Genomic DNA, 14,833 nt, shown 5'->3' with positions numbered 1-14,833 from the left:
GACGGGTAGATGAGGGAATGCTGAGATTTTGGCAACACATTTTTCAGCAATGAAAAAAATCGGTGTATTTGTTTTGTACCATAAATATAAGAAGCGTAAGCTATTAGTGCACCTACGGGAGTACACATTTTAATAATACACACCAGAGAAAGGTCACTATCAATAGCACAGGATTCTGTCCTGTGTAATGCTTTTACAAATGCTATGGTTAAGGATACTGATGTTTGTCAAATTTATAGACAATATGAAACTAGAAGGTATTCTGAATGCCTTCAGAGATATAATCAGGATCCAAACAGATCTCAACTGGTTAAACAAGTGGTCAAATGTGACAACTTGTAAATACATTTCCAGAAACCAACTGCCTGAGTTCAAAATGGAGGATGTGTGATTTAATAAGTGTTAACAGAGAGAGAAAAAAAAAAAAAAGACCCAGAGGATCCTATCTATCTCAAAGTAAATTGATATAGTAAAGCTGCCACGTTTAGCGTCTAAATAAGGAAAGTGATAGTCTGCCACTTTGCCTTTCAGTTGTTTGGTCTGGATTCAATTTTTTTTAAAAAATATAAATTTATTTATTTATTTTTGGCTGCATTGGGTCTTTGCTGCTGCGTGTGGGCTGTCTCGAGCAGGGGCTACTCTTCATTGCGGTTTGCGGGCTTCTCATTGCGGTGGCTTCTCTTGTAGTGGAGCACGGGCTCTAGGTGCGCGGGCTCAGTAGTTGTGGCTAGCCAGCTCTAGGGGGCAGGCTCAGTAGTTGTGGCGCACCGGCTTATTTGCTCCGCAGCATGTGGGATCTTCCCGGACCAGGGCTCAAACCCGTGTCTCCCGCGTTGGCAGGTGGATTCTTAACCACTGCACCACCAGGGAAGCCCCTGGATTCAATTTTTAAATGGACATGAGCAAATTGCTCACTCATCCAGAGAACTGAAACATTCAAGATCTTTTCTTTTGAGGAACAATTGTAAAATCTCTGAATGTTAACCATGAAGATTGGGATTGCCACAGCAAACTTTAACTACTTGAGGGACTGTGAGGAAAGGAAGAATTGATACTTTTTTCATCACCCTGGAAGGCAAAGCAAGAACCAGTGGGCTCGAGTTAAAAGAAGTTAGATTTTGTCAACGAGGAAGAATTTTCTAACATTTAGAAAAAAATGTATAGGAGAAAACAAAGTGTTAAAGGAGAAGCTGGACTTCATTTGTCTGGAATGTTGTCAAAGGGAAATCATGTATTGGAGTCAGACTAGATGACCTCTAAGGTCTTTCCAACTGAGGTTTTACTAATTTAGACACCAGGCACCAAGTATCCTATCATCTCGTTTTTAAAGTTGCCAATTATGTGTAAGGAAGAACACAGGACAAAGAGGGATGAAACATACATTGTGTTCATACACAAATGGAAGTTAATATCTCATATAAAAGGGAAAATGGTGTTTTTCTATTTTGTGAAAATGGATTTCTTTTTATAGTCTTTTAAAATATACAAGCAGAATTGTTTAATGCTTCCCAATAAATCTAATAATTGAAGCAGAAGTTCAAAATTAACAGCCACAATAGTTTATTTACAATTGAACTCTTTATAAGATATTTACAAGACAACCAATTTTACACATCAGAAATGGTATCAAAAGTATGAATTACAACACAGACAACAATATGAAATGGGCATAAAACAAAGCTGAAGTGGACAGACAAGCAATTTCTCTTTTTAATTTATTAACACTAGCTTAAACTTTGTTAAGGAAAGAAACAAAGAACTGTGTTTTAGGAGAATTGCAGGTCCTTCAGTTGAAGATTGAATTTCACAGTGTTGTATCACATGTAGGGAAAAAATAAGACTAATTTTCCCCCCACACTTCAACACACTGTAATTTTGCTCTTGGAACTTTGCTAATCTACTCTCCAACCTCCTTCTCAATAAAACTTCCACATATCCAAATCAAAGGAGAATTGATCTAGAAGAGGGGACAATAAAATAAGAGGTCCTAGGTAGAGGGAGAACCAAGGAAATAGAATCCACTTAAGTCTGGCCAGATAGCACCCATGGATTCCTCTTAGTCTAACTCAAGTTCAAAATCTGGGGAGTCTGCTGGATAGGCACAAACATAAAGGCTAAATTTGCTAATACATATCCAAATTAGGAGTCTGACAAATGCTGAAAATCAAGAAGAAACTGAGAGGAATCAAGGAATAAAAGACACACTGACTGATCTTTTTCTTCTTGGGCACATTATAAAGGAACATAACATAGGTCAGAGTAGGAAAGCCAAACAGCTTGCCATATTAAAATGATGGAGAACAAAGAAAATCTGGCCCAGTTTTTCTAGAAATCTCCTTCCTCTCCTTAAGGTGTGAGATGAGAGCCCCTAGTGGAATAAGTCCTATTTCTCTCTACATTCTTGCTGCAATGAAGTCCACAGCAGGTTCCCTTGTGGAGAGCCCACTCTCCTAAGCAGATGGAGTTACAAATGAAAACCCATAGCCACACACACACACACAAAGGAGAAATAAGAGCAGCAAGATCATCCAAGAATACTACATGTGCTGCCGGAGTAGTTCCTTTAAAAGTCAAACTCAGGGAGCACAGATCAACATCTCACAAAAAGCTTTAGCAGTGGGAGGCCCCTGAGGAACTTTTTTCTTCCCTTCCCACAATGGTATCCCATTCTCTCATGCTCCACTGATGGGCCGGCCACACACCCTACACATACCTTGGCTTCTCCTCTAAAAGTGCTAATAATCTGGGGACATATTCTCTTCAAGGATAAAAGCCCCTACCTTCTAGGAGATTAGACCCCTACTTGTTTTCATATAATAGTCCTGAAGACTAAAGAAAGGCAATTCCTATATATTTAAGACCAGAGGTCTTGGCTCTATTTTCCTTCCAGATAGTTACAGGGATCTTACACTGAGACCAAGTGGCCTGGAGTGCTGTCCTGAAATTCTTTTAACAAAATGGGGGTGGGGGTGGGTGGGAGGGGGGAACTAAGATGGTACACAAACAAATCTATTTTTACAAAATGAACGGAGAAGCTCATTAGGTACATCTGTTTGTTTCAAGATGTAGACATTTGCCAGCCAAAGGAAGCACATATTTCCACACACACCCCCACCCTCCCTAAATCTCTATCCCACCACCAAGAGCTCAGCTAAAAGGATAAAACCCAACTAAGGAATACTGGAGAAGTGATGTGACACAAAGACATCTATACAGGATCTGGCATGCCATCCCCAAACACCACAGCTTTTGTTTAGAGCCAAAACTGGTCCCAAACTTACCATCCTCATTCTCTTTTCAGAAGATTTTATTCTTTGAGGGGTGGGGGAAGAAATTCAGTTACCCATTAACTAAGAAAATAATCACAGCCAAACATCCCTTCCCACATGGCTATATCACAGGATAGTTTTAAGAGCACTGTCTTTTCAGATATTTATCTACTAACTCTCCAATCTCTTTTCTACCCTGTGAAGATGACTTGCTTCATCACGTCACTTGTTATTCCTCATCTGGTCCTTAAGCTCATGGTGAGGTTTTTTGTTTTGTTTTGTTTTGGGGTAAAAACCACTATACTCACAACTATAAGGAAGGGTATACCAGGGCAAGAAGAGTGCCATGCAGGCACAGCTCTAAAGGCAGGGGTTGCTTCATTTTCCAAAAGTCTAATGAAGAGAGCCCTTTCACCCTTTTAACATAGGCAAATGTGGAGAAGCAGACCCCTGAAGCTTCCAAATCTGCCATCCTATAGATTTAGCTTGAGAGTTCATTTCCCCAAAAAGGGAAAAGAAATCCCAATCACCCTCCATAATTCACAATTAGCCCAGTGAAAGAGTATTTGTGAAATCAGAGTGATGAAAACAAAACCAAGATCAGGGGAGTATGGAAGGGCATTACCAGCGAATGATAACATACATGAGGACATCGGTCACATATACAGGTCTCTGCCACTCTCTGGGAATGGCATGCTACAACTATCTGAAGACAGAAGGTTCTTGCCAGCACAGCTATTTCCTACATGTCCGATGAGGTGTTTGCTTCTTCTGGATCTCCAACCTGCATCGGCTACGCTCATCCAACCAGGGCAGCTCAAAATTCCTGGCAAAAAAGGATACGGAAATCAACCTGCAAGACTAGAAGAAACTCGGTATGGACATGAGACTAACTCAAAAAAAAGACACTATGCCCTTTACCACTCCTAGCCCTGACTCCCAAGTCCCAAGTTTAGAGTGTCTTTCCTGCCTCAAAGCCAGAGCAACGGTGTGCTATTAAAGTAATTGAATAATCTATTTCTAATTCAAAAAGCAATCCTCCTAATTCCTGGCTTGGGAATCTTATCACTGTAAAAACTAGTGGCCCAGGCAGCCTCACTTCTGTCAAAGAGTCATGGCTATCCCTAAGCCAGCTATTCCACCTTGTATCTAGGCTTTCATGAAGTCTGGAAGGGAGGTGAAGCGCAGACTACCTGAGAGAGGAGGGGAAAAAAACTTTATACTTACTGTGGAGTTAGTTTTGGTAATGGTCGTCCAAATGCTACAACAGGCAAGAAGGGGGTAATCATCAAACTTTCAACTACGGAAGAAAGCCAAATGGGACCTTGTTAGTGACACAGATGGAAAATGTCTAGCAACTATACCTGTTCCAAAATACTGCATTCATTCAGAGCAAGTTGTATCCTGGAGCCTTGTACTCTTTCAGATAAACAAAACTTACCATCATCTGGCTCAGGGAAAAATGAGGTAACCTCGGGCTCAGATTCCTGAATTCCTTTCTTTTTATACATTCTGAGCTGCAGTCGCTGTAAAATTCTTTGTTCCCTGATCCTCTGAATATCCCATCTGGGAAAAACAAACCAGACAAACAAAACAAACAAACCCAACATTACTGAAAACCACCTCTATAAAGGCAACTCACACAACCCAGATGCTAGGGAGATCTTTGCTGGGTCTTCTAGATGGGGGATGGGGTGTGGGGAGGGGTAGGGGGATAAAGAGAACTGCCTGCTTGGTTAGGGAAGAGCTGTGTAGGTCTGGCAGTCTAGATCATGTGTTGGTGTTCCCCAGAAGAAAAAGAGGCCAAACGTGTATAACAACAACCACTTCAAACTCTGATACTCAACCAATTGGGAAGCCAGTAATTTTAAAGTATTAAGAGCTCCAGGGCTCCCCTCAGCATAGATAAGAGAGGTCAGGGTCCTATAGGGCTCAGTTGTCCCCAGAATGGACATCTCTAGCCTCACCTTTTCCTTCTCTTCTCATCCAGCTCCAGTTTTGCATGCCGCTTCGAAAACACACTGTCATCCAGATTCTGTGTAAAGAATAGCAGCTGATAAGCTACTTATCACCGTGTGACACATGTATACTCATTTCCAGCTTCCAGGAATGTAAAATCTTTCACCTTCAGGTCCCACCTGAGTCTGTGAGTTCTATGGATATCATAGGAACCTCCTGGTAACAAAATCAACAAAACACATACTCCTTTCCCCACCCCTACCCTGTAGAATCTCCATATTCCAAAATCATTTCTATAATTTTCCAAGGTGAAAGTCACATCAAACTGAAACAACCCTTGAGACTGCCACAAACCCTCCCTACCTCTATACTTTATAAGAGTCTGAGTTTAAAGTAAGTATCAAACTTTTAAGAGTCAAATGAGGTTGGAATATATAATTCTGTTGCTGAGTGGTACACGCTAACTTTTCTACTTAGCATAAAATCTAGCTTTGTTTTGAACATTCCCTAGTTATTTATTTTTTAATAAATCACTTAGCCACTGTGGACCTCAGTTTTCTCATCTATACAACAAAGGAGTTGGACTAGATAATCTCTCAAGTTAACCTTCTTGCTTCAAAGTTCTATTTAACCCATGCATACAGTTACAATGACATATTCAAGTAACAGCCCCATTTCTATCTGTCTCTCACTCCCTTCTACTGACAGGTCTTAGGTACCTACCTCCAAAAGGTCTGACGGATTTGGGTCCCTTAGAGGCTCTACTGAGTGGTCCCTCCAAGAAGGAACTGGAAAGAAAAAAGAAAAAGAAAAAGAAAGGGAGGAGGGGTGGAACCACCCTTAAATCCAAGGTCACACAACCTACTATTCACTAGGACAAGAGATCTCTCCCAGATAAGACAAAGTTACCAAGTGATAGGAATCCATTCTATGGCCTCACCTGAAGCCATATTCAGTGTCCTTGCTATGGTATTAAAAGAGCCTAAAATGCCATTGCAGTCTGCCAAACACAGGATCACAAAAAACCCTAAACCAATACCTGACAATTCACATAATGGATGCTATTGCAGTTCCTGAAAAACAACTGAAATTTGTAGTCATTTTGAAGTCTATAGTGTAATCATACACCAAGGAATCTCACTCTCCCCCATCCAACTGATGGGGAATGCAGCTCCCAACCATCCACCATCCCACCAACCCCCACCCCAGGCCCAGCCAGCACAATTCCTATTCTACTCACCAGCCAAGACTGAAGTTTCTCCTGCAACACTTGATGGCATCAGACACCCTAAATAATGCAGGAAAGAAGAATCACCTCAGTGTAAAAAGAAAAAAAGCCCATACCCAAAATGGAGGAAAGGATCATCACTGAAGTTCTCACTAGGAAGCCATTTTGGTTTTTTGAGTTGTTCTTTAGAGAATTTCTCTCTGGGGGAGGGGAAGAGGGAACAACAGACAAAAGAAAAGAAAATAAGCCCACCACTTTTTTTTTTACACTGAGACGACTTCTTTTCTTCATTATTTAGGGTGGTTTCCCTGCAACAGTTGATGGCCAAGGATATCAAACCTTAAACTCAGAACATGGCAGGTGAGTAAAAGTTGACCCTATTTTTCAAATAAAAGATCAGTGTTCTCAAAACTTACATATGTAGTCTTCTTAAACAGCTCCCTCCTCCCTCCAAACAAACTACCTTGCTGGTCCAGCCTGAACAACATGCACAAAGACTTTGGCTTCCTTAGAACAAGCCATTGAGACTTCCTCTTGAGATAGGGGCATCAAGAATAAGGATTCACACGTTTATTCACAACTCAGGGTCCTCAAAGGACTGGGATTCCCCCCAATCAGACTCTTTCTGTACTGCTAGGCCCACAATATTAGAGGTGTTTGGAGTTTTCTGTACTAGGGCAGAAAGGGTTTTCAAAAATAGCCAGTCTCACAGAACAGCTCCGGACTAAGCCATTTCCCAATCCCGGATGGGAAATTGCTTCACGGTTTCTCTTGTTACACAGCATTGCCATGGCAGCAAGAAGGTTAACCATTAAGGATGAACCTGTTCAACTGACTGAACCAACAAAAAACCTGAACCTAGATCAGGGTCCTGGTCTATCTCATGTACTCAAGTGTAAGGCCTAATGAATTTTAGATAATTAAGAAGAGTAATCTATCTTCCCCACTTAATTTTGTCACCAGAACAGCCAAACAAAGCCTGGAGAATGCTCTTGTCTTATGGAATGGATTCCCATCCCCATCCCTACTAGGGCAAGACACAGCATTAGAAACTCAGGGCTGTGACTCTATCCAAGGCTTCCCCACCATCACCCCGGAGCACCCGCTGTGACTGTCACAGACTAACATTACACAATTGAAGGCACATTCCAGTTACTGGTTGATGTAGGAGATAGGGGAGCATCTCTGTGTGGAAGCCATGAAGAAAAAAAGGGAATGAAGACCAAGGTTCCATACCCCACACCCATCCCAAGCAGCTCAGATATCCCAAGATAGTCCTTATTGTTTGAAAAATAGTTTGTAGACCATTTTATTTAAATATATGAACAACCAATGGGCTACTGCAATCCAAGTAAACTCTTCACATTTAGAACCTTTGTGAAGTATCGTAAGATAAAGTAAGACTGTTGGTCTTTGGCAGATTCCTCCTGCCCCCCAGACCGGGACATAGAGATACAGATAAATGTTTATATAGTTAAAGAGCGGAGGCCCAGGTGAAATTCCCCACCCCAAGCTGGCTCCCCAACCCAAAAATTACCATTGGCCCCTGAGAACACCCAAAGACCACCCTCCCAGGTTTCACACAATATCAATTGCAGGAACAGTCGTGCATGGCAAAGTATAAGTTCTATGCATTTCACAGCACAGAAAACCCTTCTTTCAGAGGGCATGCAAGTTGCCGGAGATTACACCCCCAAGTCTGGTGCTCTTGTGATGAGCAACTTACTGGCAAACACATCTCCCAGTGTTGTAAGCAGGCAAATACATTGAGCACATTTTGCTGTAATTCCATCTATTTGCAATGCCTGCACAGTGTCTGTCTCTGGCTGTTAACTTACTCATTCTTGACAGAACTCTGCTTTATTGATTGCACTTTTTTAAAAATGCCAAAGGCATTTTCACACTTGTTAGCTTGACCGCCACCACTAGGGTATAAGAGCAAGTGTTCTCTATGCCTTACTTGCTACAGTCTCCTCCTTCTTTGGAGAGGATTCCCGTAATGGTAACGGTGATGGGGGAGGCTGGTGCCAACGACACAAATACATTTCTGTGGTGGAAAGGTACGGCAAATCTTCTATCTCACTTGAGAAGGCTTTCTCCTTGGGATGGGTGCTGGGTCCCTTCTGGGGAGTTGAGAGTCTTGGTGGGGTGTCCACTGAAGACCGGGGCTTTTCTGGAGTTTCCTGGCTCCTCAATTCACGTTTACAAACAGTTTCAGATAAGGAACCACAGGGTTCCTCTTTAACAGGAGAGTGCTTAGGAGTTTTTGTTTTGACTTTTGAAAATTCAGGAGCCAGCTTTTTAACAGGAATCTTTCTTTCTGTACTTCCAAATGGGGATTTCCTATTAGATAGGGAAGAAAACATTATAGAATTTATTGACTCTTGAATAAAATCTAATTTGATTACATTTTGGGGCAAGAGAACTAGCTTGCTTCAAAATAACCAGTATTCAAGTATCTAAATATCTGGGTTCATTTGGCTGCCATGAGCAGGAACAGCCTCATGCTTAACAGTATATATAATACCTCCTTAGTAAATGTTTGTTGAACAAGTGAGTTTCCATGCTTAAGAACCTCTACTAGTATCCTACTGCCTAATAAATCTAAAAAGGTTCCTATTTTATTCAAGATCCTTTAGCTAACATTAGAGGCCTCTACTTTGTGGCCTGTTTCATTCCTGTCAACTAGAGACCAGTCTCTTATTCCTAACCCCCTCCAAACCTATACCATGTTAATTACAATCTCTATTTCTTTTTTCTTGCTATCTTCTGGCTCTCTTTCTCCCACCAGTCTACACACACACACACAGACACACACACACAGACACACACACACAGACACTTTTGGAATGCCATCTCCTCTCCTTTTTACCAATCTAAATTCTATACTTCTTTTTCAAGATCCACCTCCTCCTTAAAAGTTTCACTATTTTAACGCACAATAATCTTTAATCTCTGAATAGTTTGTATCACTGTTGTCTATCTGCATATTTTATTGTAGCTGAATTCTGAGTTTTCAAAACTTACGCCATCCTTATAGCTAGACTAATCTCTTTGAGCCCAAGGACACTTAGAGGTTACATTTTAATGTCTACCACTGCATCTATCGCCTGATGCAATGAAGGAATTTAACACTTCCTAACTTGAAGTGAAGGGCTATAGTTTTCTTTAAGAAACTCAGCTGTTACATTTGTTGCCCATTCTCTTTATGATGTACTCTGCATTCTGTAGTTACTACTGTGACCAAAATGTTCCTAACAGACGTACATAGTCTGCACAAGAATGTTTCAAGACAGTTTCTCAGCACAGAAGACCTCATAGATACAGTTCTATTAAAACAAATTAATAAGTCCTAATCCCTTACTCTCAGTCACTGGAAACAAGTGACCTCATGTCCAGACAGTGTAACAAAGTTATCAGCACACCTTTTGTGTCCCTTTCCACTCCGCCCACAGGAGAAAGGCTTGGGAGGCAGAGTCTGGGATGTCTCGGAAAGCTCCGGCTGGCACTCCAGTTTAATTTTCTCGGATAGCTCCGTTTCCTCTCTCTCTTCAGTTTCATAGCCCTGAAACAGCTTGTGCCTTTCCTTCTCGTTATCCTTCTTTACCAGCTGCATCCGCCTTTCCATACGTTCAATCCGAGCCAGGAGCTAAAAGAGAGAGTGGCAAAATGCAGACTTAAAAAACAAAAAAATTAAACACAGGTGCTTAGCCCCATTTGCGAATCAGTATGGTCTTCTGCCTCTTTCCATGAACCATAGCGATTCAACTTATTTTTAACAGGCAGACATTAATCTGAATAGATTTTCTTAAACACAATAGAGAAGACAAGGTACACTGCTTAATTTTAGGGACTAAACTAGTTGGGGAGGGGCATGGGGGAATTTGTAGTTCATTCTTCTGAAAGAATATCCTCTTCACTGGGAGGGACCACAACATGCCTTTTAAATGGCATGGTCTCTGCTACTGCTAACCATGTGGCTCCAAGTCAGTTTGGGAGTTTCCAGAATTAACCTTAATGTTCTTTTAGGAGGCCCTAAGGTTCTCCAAACACTATCCTCTCTACTTCCACTCCAAAACACTACACACAAGGACAAAGTCCAGACAGTACACTGAGAAGGAATTAAAAGCTCACACAATCACAGTGCCACTAGGGATTGCAGTGTTATTTGAAGGTGGGTGGGGTGGGGGTGGGCAGTTGCCACCTAAATAATGAACACTCAATTTGGAAGAATTATAAAAGAACCAGTACCCATAAATCCCATCAATCATCAAATATACATATTGCTTTGTATTTGAGATAACAAAAAAATTATACCTATTTGTCTGAATATTGAAAACACACTCTTTTAATTCTAGTTAAAGGGAGGACCACATATTCAAACAGAAAATGGAAGTCTATTATCATTTAAAAGTTCACATTAAAATGTTCTGAGAAAAGATGCCAAATGTGCTACTTACATCCTATAATAAGAATTTTATTTGGGTTAGACAGTGATATTAATGTTGACTTCATTACATCCACTTAGCTGCAAAGATTTCATGAGAGGCCAAACAACAACTGGAATAAGAGAAACAAGCTTAAGCATCGCTAAGACTGCAATACACAACAGAGGCAATGAATGCCAAGTTCAGACTGACACTCTATCCTTAACTCACCCTGCTTTTCCTGCCTAGGAAAGTCTGCAAAGAGGCCATTACCTCAGGAACTGAACAGAAACCTCCACAATCAGCAGAGAGCCCCCCTGTCAGCCACACTCTCATTTCATCTCCTTCTGTTTTGATTCACAGCCTTAACATTACTTAAACACGGTTTGTGGGTGACATTTCCTTGATTTCTTCTCCTTCACTGGTCGTTCTCTTCCCGCCTCCCCCCCCCCAAATAAGGACACGATGTGTTGTAATTACAGTACCATCACACCCCTAGACTGCAGTACAGTAGCTGAGCAGTGCCACCTCCATGTTGAGTAACTTCCACAAATCAACACCATGAGATATTTTAATGAGACCGGCCCCAGCTCCCATTCCACCTTGCAGAATGCATTCTCCAATAAAACAGTCGCTGCCTGGAGAGATTCATTTGGAAAGCAAACAAAATGAACAGCCCTCTGCTCTCCTGCTCAGCCCTTGGCGCACACAACGCCAGAGAGGGAGAGGGAGAGAGGGAGAGAGAGAGAGGGAGAGAGGGAGAGGGAGAGAGGGAGGGAGAGAGGGAGAGAGAGGGAGAGAGAGGGAGAGAGAGGGAGAGAGAGGGAGAGAGAGGGAGAGAGAGGGAGAGAGAGGGGGAGAGAGGGGGAGAGAGAGAGACTGCTGCAGCCTGAACACAACAATTGTAGAAACCATGTTTATTTTTAGGCAGCTGTAAGGTATGCTAGCACGGTAATATCCCACCACCACAGCTTTCCTGATATCTGGAGGAATATGTTTTAACACATAAGGTGCCCTTAACTACTGCTGCAGTAAAAACAACCCTATATAGTCGTGCTCCTCAGAAGTACAAAGAAATAATAAATGACTTCCCTACTACCTTAAGATTCTAATATAGGGGAAAAAATTTTGGTCTACTTAATACATTTAATAAGCTTAATTTCCCCTGATGCCTTAAAAACCTTCCAGCCTCTAAACACCATGCTTATACAAGGGAGATGGTTAGCAGATCATGTTTTATAACTCAGATTCCTATTAAAAACTGTCTGAAATCAAAGGTGATGATTCTCTTAATATCATTTAAAAAAGCTGTAATAGGGTTCCACTGTGAATCACCTCGACCCCTCTGCCAATTAAAAGGCCTACTACTCTGTCTAAAGATGCTACAGTAGTGCTTAGAGCAACAGCTGCTATGGCCCTCTCCTCCAGAATACATTTCTAACGCAAAGCTCTTTAAGTTAACCCCTTCCATAAAACCTCCACATATGTATCCCACCTTTTCATTTTTCAACCCCTCACAAATCAGGTCTTTTCCCACTCTAAACGTCTTTCCCACACGTCTGGGGCTGTCATTTTAAATTAACCCTTTGGCACCTGAAACCTCCCCTCCCCCTCCCCCTGAGGTTGCCCTTTAACCCCTCCCTCCAACCCAGCGTGTCTGTGGGCCTGGCTCCCAAGGACCCGGCAACTAAGAAGACTCCTTCGCTGGTGGCCAACCTCCTTACCCCTAACCCAGGGATACCTTAACCTCCTACAGCCCCCTTCCCCCGAGCATGCGCACAACTCGCTCCTCGTCCCGAACGCAGATTAACCCCTCCCGTACCGTGTCTCTCTCTGACTTCAGCTCCTCGATCTCCTTCTCCTTGGCCTGCAGCTGCTGCTGCTGCTGTTCGATGAGGTCCAATTGCAGCAGAAGGATCTGTTTGAGGCAGGCGGCCTGACTGGAGGCTCCCGAGCCGCCGCCACCCCCGAGAGGGCTCTTCCTCGTACTCTTCCATCGGCCCTCGCTGGCCGCCAGGGTGCCAGCGGCGGCGGTGGGCGCGAGGGGTGGCGGCCCGGGCAGAGGTAGTGGTGGGGGTCCCGCCGGGTCCGAGGCGGTGGCACCTGGGGGAGCCGCCCCACCCTTGTCCCCAGCCCAGGGCGTAGGCTCTTTGGCCGCCGCCACGAGAGAGCCCGTCTGAATGGGCAGCACCGCCTGATACTTGGGTCGGGGACTGCAGCCGGCTCCGGCTGCCGCTGGCTCCCCCCCAATGCCAGCTTGTTTGGTGGCCGGGGGCGGACAGGGCAAGGGCACCGAGCCGCCCCAGCTCTCTTCCTGCTGCCCGGGGGCCGCCCCAGCCGGGAGTAACAAGCCCCGGCCCTTGCCGCCGCAGCCGGCCGGGGAGGGCGCAGGGCTCCCGCCCTGGGAGGAGGCCAGCGGAGGCCCCGGCTCCTTGAGCTTACGGTGCCGGGGGAGGAAGTGGGCTTCGGCCGCCCCGGGCTCGTCCTCGGGCCCGCCCAGCGCCGCAGCTCGCTCGTAGTCCAGTCGCTGCTCAGGGTTGCCGCCGGCAGGGGCCGCGGCCGCCTTGAACACTGCGGATCTCATGGTCATAGTGGTCCGGAGCAGCGCCGGGGACCGAAACGGAGGAGGGGGTGGGGAAGGGGTGAGGTGCGGGGGGTCGAGGACGGAGGAGGGGGAGGGGAGTTTGGCGGGCTCGCCTCAGCAGCGCGGCAGCAGGCCTTGGCTAGCGCGGCTCCTCTGGGGCCCGGGCGCCATCCCGCCGGCGTGCGGAGAAGTGGAGGCCGCGGCTGAGGCCCGCCGCCGGCCCATGGGGGCCTCGCCGCCGCCTCTGCTGCCGCCGCCGCCGCCTTCGCCTCAGAGGCAGGAGCTCGCACCCAACCGCCCCCGAGCTCATCCCCGGAGCTCGCTTCGGCCCCCCCTGGCCCGGCCGGGCCCGCCTCGTCTCCCCACCCCACACCCCCCCTTCCCCGCCCCGGCCCCCCGCCCCGGAGCTCGCCTCAGCCGCCCCGAGCCTCCATTTTCCCCCCCCTCCTCCTCAGGAGGGGGTGGGAGGGATGGGTCCGCCCAAAGCCCTCCTACTCCGGGAGGGGGTCTGTCGCCTCCCCCGGGGGTCTCCGGGCTCGGGGTCCCCCTCCCCCACAGTCACCCCCGGCGCCTCAGCGTTTCCCTTTAAAAAAAACGGAGCCGCTCGGAGCCGCCGCAGCCGCAGCCGCCGCCGACCGGAGGGCGCATGCGCCGGGAGGGAAGCGGGCGGGAGCGAACCGGGAGCTGAGAGGAGGGAGGCGGGCCGCGCTATTGTGAAAGGGGCCGCCGCCGCCTCGAGGAGGGCGGGCAAGGGGCCGCAGGGGCCCCGGGCGCTGGGGGCCGGCGAGGGGAGGCCGGGGATGAGGGGCGAGGACCGAGGAGTCCGCGGAGCGGCGGGGTGAAGGTGGGCTGCCGGGGGAGGGGCGAGCCGGGGGAGGGTCAGGAGGAGTGAAGAAAGGGCTGGGGCCTTGACGGGTAGAAGGCGAATGTGAAGGCTCCTCGGGAGAGAGGAGCGTGAGAGAATGGAGTTGAGAGGAAGGAGGGGGTCTTCGGGAAGCAGATGCGCCCTCCGTGGAAGAGTACCGAGCGGTCCACGTACCCGGCCTGCGCTGGATTACCCCTTCCCCGGGCACCTTGGCAACCGGCCTGGCCCTCGCCGGAGGGGCCCAGCGGCCCCTCACGCCTCCTGGACCAGTCAGGATGCAGGCTCCTGTTTGAGCCTATGGGTGTTTCCTGGGCATAGAATTCTAACCCTCCACCCCCAGCACTCCCCAGCAGCCCCACACTGGTATGGGAGAGAATGAAGTTCTTTGTCTCTAAGGGATCCAGGCCAGAAACGGAGGGGACCTCTGGTTCCCCGAGGGAGGAAAAATCCATGATGTCTGCTGCCTAGGGAGTTGTTGCCACCACCTCCCTGGAATGAAGT

General features: G+C 46.2%; 1 protein-coding gene across 2 annotated transcripts; it reads right to left on the bottom strand.

The window, feature by feature from the left end:
• Positions 1–3,289: 3,289 nt before the first annotated feature.
• MSL1 (MSL complex subunit 1) lies at positions 3,290–13,788 on the bottom strand. Of its 2 annotated transcripts, XM_059047406.2 has the most exons (9): positions 12,706–13,788; positions 9,882–10,105; positions 8,417–8,799; positions 6,469–6,516; positions 5,952–6,016; positions 5,237–5,304; positions 4,711–4,835; positions 4,497–4,569; positions 3,290–4,095 (listed from the first exon to the last, which is right to left on the bottom strand). In XM_059047406.2, the coding sequence occupies exons 1-9, from the start codon at positions 13,471–13,473 to the stop codon at positions 4,005–4,007; spliced, it is 1,845 nt and encodes a 614-aa protein (XP_058903389.1). In that variant the 5' UTR covers positions 13,474–13,788; the 3' UTR covers positions 3,290–4,004. The 2 variants fall into 2 exon arrangements, with proteins under 2 accessions (XP_058903389.1, XP_058903390.1); XM_059047407.2 differs by lacking the exon at positions 6,469–6,516.
• Between the last annotated feature and the right edge of the window lie 1,045 nt (positions 13,789–14,833).

This window comes from Kogia breviceps, chromosome 19 (genome assembly GCF_026419965.1).
Source record: "Kogia breviceps isolate mKogBre1 chromosome 19, mKogBre1 haplotype 1, whole genome shotgun sequence".
Classification (NCBI taxonomy): domain Eukaryota; kingdom Metazoa; phylum Chordata; class Mammalia; order Artiodactyla; family Physeteridae; genus Kogia; species Kogia breviceps.
The sequence above is the reverse complement of the archived record's forward strand: the minus strand, read 5'-3'. Positions and strand labels throughout refer to the sequence as shown.

Excerpts from the sequence above, each read along its gene's own strand:
- MSL1 (XM_059047406.2), bottom strand. The coding sequence starts at position 13,473 with ATGACCATGAGATCCGCAGTGTTCAAGGCGGCCGCGGCCCCTGCCGGC. Across the intron at positions 6,517-8,416 it reads GAAGGAGGAGACTGTAGCAA|GGTGTCTGATGCCATCAAGT; the intron begins GTAAGGCATAGA and ends TGCATTATTTAG. Across the intron at positions 4,836-5,236 it reads GATGAGAAGAGAAGGAAAAG|ATGGGATATTCAGAGGATCA; the intron begins GTGAGGCTAGAG and ends TGTTTTTCCCAG.